At 43.0% G+C, this 7,208-nt stretch overlaps 1 protein-coding gene across 1 annotated transcript; it reads left to right on the plus strand.

Moving 5' to 3' along the window:
• Positions 1-325: 325 nt before the first annotated feature.
• On the plus strand, positions 326-2,544 carry LOC144711111 (uncharacterized). Its single transcript, XM_078585034.1, has 4 exons — positions 326-790; positions 1,033-1,244; positions 1,680-1,929; positions 2,078-2,544. The coding sequence occupies exons 1-4, from the start codon at positions 485-487 to the stop codon at positions 2,402-2,404; spliced, it is 1,095 nt and encodes a 364-aa protein (XP_078441160.1). The 5' UTR covers positions 326-484; the 3' UTR covers positions 2,405-2,544.
• The last annotated feature ends 4,664 nt before the right edge of the window (positions 2,545-7,208 follow it).

A 7,208-nucleotide genomic window follows, 5' to 3' on the forward strand; every position in this document is an offset into this window, starting at 1 on the left:
CTCTATCTCTATCTCTATCTCTATCTCTATTTCCATCTCTATCTCTATCCCTATCTCTATCTGCATCTCTATATCTATGGGTATCTCTATCCGTATCTCTATATATATCTCTGCCTCTATCTCTTTCTCTATCTCTATATCTAGCTCAATCTCTCTCTCTATATATATATTTCTATCGCTATCTCTATCTTAAACTCTATCTCTGTATCTTTTTCTATCTCTATATCTAGCTCAATCTCTGTCTCTATATTTTTTTCTATAGCTATCTCTCTCCCGCTCGCTCGCCGTAGGAGTAATGCTCTGATCACAAATTAGTTGAGGTTGTCCCACGAAGTTGTTTCTACTCGTGAAAGCAGATCCGGCGGCCACGCCGTCAACTACTGCTGTTGTCCTACCCGGCAGGGTCGTGAAAGACCGGCTGGCATCATCTCGGCCGACCACTGACACTAATAAGACGATAGCGATAGCGATAAAAGACAGCGAGATGGAGGGGCTGGTCAGCAGGCCAATCGGGGTAGGTAAGGAGATGGGATCCAAAGGAGCGATTCTAGTGCCAGCGTTGGCGGCACTGGCGTCCGGGTGGGCTCTCCGAGCTCTTCTCCTGCCCCCGCCGGCGAGGCCCTGCGGCTCTCCAGGCGGCCCCCCCGTGACTTCACCCCGCGTGAAGCTCAGCGACGGCCGCCATCTCGCCTACAGGGAGCGCGGCGTCCCCAGGGACGTGGCTCGTCACAAGATCATCTTCGTTCACCCTTTCGCCGGCTCTAAAGACTTCCCCTTTAACGTTTCTCAGGTTCTCTTCCTCCTCTTTCTCACGCTGGGCAGTGTCAGCGGGGAAGCTGAGAGTACTGCGCGCCGTCGCCAATGACGATGACGCAATCGTCGTCGTCATCCCTTTGTTTACATCCCTCAGATCACGAGAGACGATGCCGAAATCGGCATCGTCCCTTGTCAGTGGATGATCAGGATGAAGGCTCTTGGATGATGATGACGTTTTTTGACTCTGCCTGAGCGAGTTCGTGTTGGGGTGCTCAGGAACTCTTGCAGGAATTGGGGGTCTGCATCGTCTCCTACGACCGGGCGGGGTATGGCGAGAGCGACCCCAACCCCCGTCGTAATACCAAAAGCGACGCCGAGGATATCCGTCAGCTCGCCGACCATCTGGACTTGGGCGACCGGTTCTTTCTCATTGGCATCTCCATGGGCGGCTACGCAACCTGGAGCTGCATCAAGCACATACCCCACAGGTCTCTCTCTCTCTCTCTCTCTCTCTCTCTCTCTCTCTCTCTCTCTCTCTCTCTCTCTCTCTCTCTCTCTCTCTCTCTCTCTCTCTGCCTCTCTTTCTCTCTCTGCCTCTCCCACACTCTCTCTATCGTTCTCTCTTGGGGATTTCTTAAAAGTATTTTTCTTTTTTAGAAATACTGCTCTGTCTATAAATTACTCACCCATCCATCCTTTTATTCAGCTATCAGTCTATCCGCCTGTCCATCCTTGCATTTTTTTCTATTCATCCATCCCTATATGAATCTATCGATAAGTCCATTTGTTTCTTTAAAATGTCTTTCTTTAAATTATGTATGTTCGGAATCAATCGGACTGAAGAAACAATGAGAGAGAGGGATAAAACAAAAAAAAACTCCGTATTTCCAGCAATCTCTTGAGGGCCATGTCCGTTGGTGCAGGCTCGCAGGGGTAGCGCTGGTGTTCCCAATATTGAACTACTGGTGGCCGTCGCTGCCAAGGGAGATCCGCGATGCAGCATTCCGGGAGATGGATCCCGCCGACCGGCGCATGTTCAAGATTGCCCGACGCGCGCCGTGGCTGCTGCATGCCTACGTGAACCAGAAGCTTGTCACCCCTTCAAAAATCATATCCATGCACCCCGACGTCCTCTGTCCTCAAGACCAGGAGATCCTCCAGTCCCTCCCTGCGGTAAACCCAAACTCCTCGTGGACGAGAAGAGAATAATAGCTTACACAGAAGAAGATAAGAAAGGATGATTCAAGATGATCATCTCGATTCTTCCGTGTCTTCTTCTTTTTCCTCTTCTTCTTGTTTACGGGAGCTGCTGGCGATGCAGGAGGAGGAGCCGGCGAAGCCGATGCAGCAGGGAGAACATGAGTCGTTACACAGAGACTTGATTTGCCTCGTCGGGGACTGGGGCTTTGAACCGGAGGGTCTGCCGGACCCGTTCGCGGGCGGCCAAGGCACGGTGCATATTTGGCAGGGGAGCGACGATAAAATGGTGCAGCCCGTCGTGCAGCGATATGTTGCCGGGAAGATACCCTGGGTCCGCTATCACGAGCTGCCCAGCGCCGGCCACCTCTTCTTCTTCGTCCGCCACCGATGTGAGGCCATTCTCAAGGAGCTCATCCAGCCCTCTCCTCTGAGCCCGCCAGTTGACTGACCAACCTCCTGCAATGGCCTTCTCCAATCCAAAAACGACCGAAACAATTGTCCTTTGACTCTGCCCACTCTTCGCTGAACGGTTGACTTCCTAGTTCGATTGCCACCAACAAGTAGTGCGTTCGTTTTTGTTGGAGGAAATCAAGAGGCGATGAGACCGTGCCCTCGCATAGTCAGATTCTACAGAAACTTCGCCCAAGATAAAGAAAAAGTAAAGAAGCCGCATCTTAGAGATTGCCCAATAAAAATATGGGACTATTATTGGGAAATAGTGAACTATATGTAGAAGATCAAAAATCGATTAAAGAGGGGAAATAGAGAGAGATGAAGAGGCACTTGAGGAGTGAGAATGACTTCTGTATTTTAATCATATATCGATCTTAATTGATTTTTTATAATGAACCAATGGAGATTGTCCCCTTGGAGAGTAATGGTATGCTTGAAAATCAATCCTGACCATAGGATTGGCTATTTCCACTCTTTGATCTGAACAAGATGTTAATCTTTTATTTGTTGACTTTCTCAATTTAGTTTGTATTGTTTACCTTTGAGGAGGGTGGCCCTTAGAGAATAATGGTATTCCTCGTGAATCAATGGTGACCATTGGGTAGGTCTTTTTGTTTTATTTTGTCTAGAGTACATGTTTTCTTATTGGTCCAACTGTTTCTATTAAATTTCTGCCATTGATATATTAATGGAGATATTGTGTTGTCTCTGGATCTGTTTATTAGTTATGTTTAATGATACTGGTTGATTTTCTCTTTTGCTTCCCAGTTCAAGCTGCTCATCATGAGCTGCTAAGTTTTCTGGCTCAAACCATCAACTTGAGCTCATTGGTGAATCCAGCTCAACCATCGTCATTGACTTATTATGCCTCGTGTTTGCAAGTCACATGTCATATTTTGCCTTCAGGTTCCTCTTACTAATCAAACTACTAGCATCAACAGGTAATAAGTGTTGGGTTTTCAAGGCCTAGATCTGGATGAACAGAACAAAACGATGCGCAGCGGAAGACTTTTGCGAATCGAACGGCATCAACAAAAACATTGAAACAATGTACCTTTGCACGAATCTCATTCGCGATTTCTTTGATCCCGGAGCAAGACAAGTCGAGCTGCTCAAGTGTGCAGCCTCTAGACGTATCCACGCGGTCCTCAGCTCGTCGGATCTCCTCCTTCTTGTTGACGAGCCCCGTTCTTTCTCCGTCGGTGTCGTTACGTCATCCCGATCACATCAGGGATGGAGAGGGGGTGTGGGGAGAGTGGAGAAGAAGGGGAAAGGCCCCTGAACAATTCTGACCTGGGTGAATTTCGTTTACGGCCTTCCCCTATTTATACTAAGTGGGTATTTTTCATAAAACCCCCAAAACTTAAGTATATCTTCCAACGTCCAAAAGACCATTTGCGTGTGACACTCTAGGCCCATGTATCAGTCTAGTTAACGACTCCAGCGGCCCAATAACCTTTATTGGCCTTCCAAATTAATCAACTATATCATCATATAGATTAATTAATGTCGGATCGATTTAACCCAATCGATAGGTCGAGTCTCCGACACGTGGGGTGCCAAGCTACACCTCATGTCCTATAAGATACAAAGGAGTGTGTATAGACTCACTCATGGAACCTGTTCATCATCGGTTACCGTGTATGTATAATCCTTCATCCACTTCACACTCTTTGGATGAGTTAGGGTATGGTCAACTGTCAAACCCTAATCGGTCACTCGAGTTAGTACTGATGCATTCAGAAATCATCAGAGAACTCTTCTCAAATATTTCACTGCCTTGTCCAAGGACTTCATCGCATCATCTTCCTTGAGTTGTCACCTCTTATACCGAGGGTGGACGATCCCATCTTGACCACTCAATCGCCTTCGTATACTTCTTGATCCACCCGAACTAAGATCGTTTAGAATCCCAGGATTAGAGACTCATTGGCCATAGCCAAAGTACAACCGTCCGTCCAGAAGACGTCTTTGGTGTTTCAGGTCTAAGGACCACTTACACAACTGTGACGTGAATCAACCTGATTGACAGTTCGGTATAATACCATTTAGGGATTCGTACGGATCGATTCAGTGAACTCTTTCCACTAAAGAGCACCCACTATCTATCCTTAGTGTCGCCACACTAATGGCTACGAGACCGGCCATACTCATCATATTAGTGAGGCTAGATTGTGTTATTCTATCCGGATACTTCGATGTCCTTCTTGCGTATCCTTTGAATAGGAATGTTTAGAACACATGCTTAAAGACTAGTGATCTCCGTATTACGATCTTATCATAATTCACTAAGTCCGATCATGTATTCATGGACTTCATTAAACGCATCACACGTGCACTATAATGAATATGTTCTATTAATGACTATGGAACAAGATGTGGAATGTGTGATTGGCTTTCCGGCCACATATATTTCCATCAATAAGGGCAGGCACATCAGTTTTAATTTTTAATACAAATAAATCCTTTACATCACCTAGAGATCTTAAAGATCCACAACTTTATGAGAAATAAATATTTCCCCTATCAAAATAGAAATCAAGAACAAATCAAAGGGATATAAAACTCAATTACTAAAGACATTGATTCAATACAAATAATAAAAGCCTACAACAGAAATATGTGTTTACAATAACAACATTGGGGATTTGGGATGAATAATAATCTTATTCCAATAGGGATGACGGTATTAAACACAAATATGTTCATCTCTTTGACTGGATGGCTTAAAGCCATTTGATCAATGTGCATGATCCATCTGAACTGTAATGCTCGCTTACTAAGATGAAAACCAGACCTAGATGTTCAGTAAGCATCCATCCTTCAATCTCTAAAACTATGTAATTCACTAAACACTTGGCCAAATTATGTGTTTGAATCAATCTCAATGCATATGCAAAGCTAGAGCTTGAATTATTTCAATAATAGAAGCACATAAAGAAAATCTTGAGCTCTTTTTCTGTCAGATGGTAAACAATGACAGGCATATCACATTAGACATAAGAGAATGCACGCATCTTTCATCAATTTTACTTTATTCTCCTCATTTGGATCCACACATCAAATTGAAAATCTGAGTTCATAAAAAAGGCATTTTGAGAGGAATTTATCTTTACAATTTGTAGTGTTAGTTTTATTGATTATGAAATCCAGTGGGGTGATGATTAGCTGTATGTTTTTTCATTACAGTTTTTAATTTAGTTTGATTAATTCATGGATTTATCGATCAGTGCTCAATCTTGAGTACATAGGGATTTTTTTATACTGGTTGGGGGAAACTAAATGTCCCTCAAGTTCAATCCCAAGTATGTCTACCTTGGCTGTTCCAATCCTCACCAGGGAAACCTGATACAATTGGTACACACCTCACTTGTTTATATGACTACCTTGATACAAGATGCGAACAAAATGTCCCCGCAATGATCCTACCCCTCATCTGTCCTATATCACTTCCAACTCTGATCTTGAGCTCCTTTGTTATTGTATGCCCTGACTACCGTAGGCTGACCTCTTCACTAAGATCTTGTGTCATCACTAAGTTTTCAGAAATCCTTTTGGTTTGCTTCTAAACTTGGGTAGTGTCCCTTGTGCTCCCTAACTTTTAAATCCAAAAAGATCCGTAGGCTCCCAAAGGGTCAACAAGCAAAATAATGTATGTTTCTAACTCCTAGGTTCTATGTAGAATGTACTTATACAAGGTAATGCATGTGAAGTTTAAATAAAAATACTTAATTTATTAGGGATTATCTCTCAACACCCTAGAGTGACCATTGATCTCTAACTAAACTTAACTCATATTGGCTGTGACTTATATTTTGACTATCTTTTAGTTTGTTTAAGCCCTTGAGTTTGACATGAGTTGACCTCAAATTTGGTTTGAATTTGACTTTTGTTGGGTTGGATCACTGATAAATACTTCATAGTTTCATATGGAAATTATAAATGGGCTGGAGCACTCTAAAGGAGCTTAAAGCTAATCCGTTTGCTAGTAGGCAAAAGAATCAAATTCAGTTCCGGGACTCAAATCAAGAGTTAGAGGGGTGTTAGAGATGACCTGGGTCCAGCTACAAACCTACCCTTCTATAGTGGGGGCATACAGTTCAAACCAGTGAGCTGTGAACCAATGAGAAAACAAAAATAAATGGAAAATGGAGGATATTGAGAAAATATATAGGGATGCTTTTGTATTCATACCTCATGTCTAAATATTCTAGTATTATCTCTCTCTCTCTGCCTTCATTTAAGATATGTCTTAGTAGAAAGCATGAGAATACATTCTCCTAGATGCATGATGAAAAAATTGGCTTATTTAAGCATCTTTAAGTGATTTCTATGTCTAAACCATCTCCACGAAGTGAAAAAATAGGGTGCATCAATCATGTCGGGCTGATAAATTCCTGAGTGGATATTGCCTAATCGAGAATATCGATCATTCATGGATTCCCTGGGCGTCCTAGATCACATCATCAATCAAATCGAAAGTTTGGTTGAGGAGTCTCAGTCATATCAAGAGCATGATCACGCTGGGATTAGTGATCACAAATCAGGCACTCCACCTGATCAGCTCATTGCTCTTGGCAGAGATCTGATTAGATCAAGCTTTAGATCAGAAATTAGGCACTGATCCTAACTATAAAATCCTTGTTTAATGCTGTTTTAAATACTTTTTAACTGATCATTTTTTATGATACCAAATATTATACTCACAGCACACTGAGTTTTATGGGAGAGTTTAATCACTGGGTTAGAGGCCAATGTCTGACTAAATTAATAAAAATACTAAAATCTATGAACAGATC

This window comes from Wolffia australiana, chromosome 13 (assembly GCF_029677425.1).
Source record: "Wolffia australiana isolate 7733 chromosome 13, ASM2967742v1".
NCBI lineage: Eukaryota > Viridiplantae > Streptophyta > Magnoliopsida > Alismatales > Araceae > Wolffia > Wolffia australiana.

Coding starts and splice junctions, on each gene's coding strand:
- LOC144711111 (XM_078585034.1), top strand. CDS start 485: ATGGAGGGGCTGGTCAGCAGGCCAATCGGGGTAGGTAAGGAGATGGGA. Junction 1,245..1,679: donor ATCAAGCACATACCCCACAG/GTCTCTCTCTCT, acceptor CCGTTGGTGCAG/GCTCGCAGGGGTAGCGCTGG. Junction 1,930..2,077: donor TCCTCCAGTCCCTCCCTGCG/GTAAACCCAAAC, acceptor CTGGCGATGCAG/GAGGAGGAGCCGGCGAAGCC.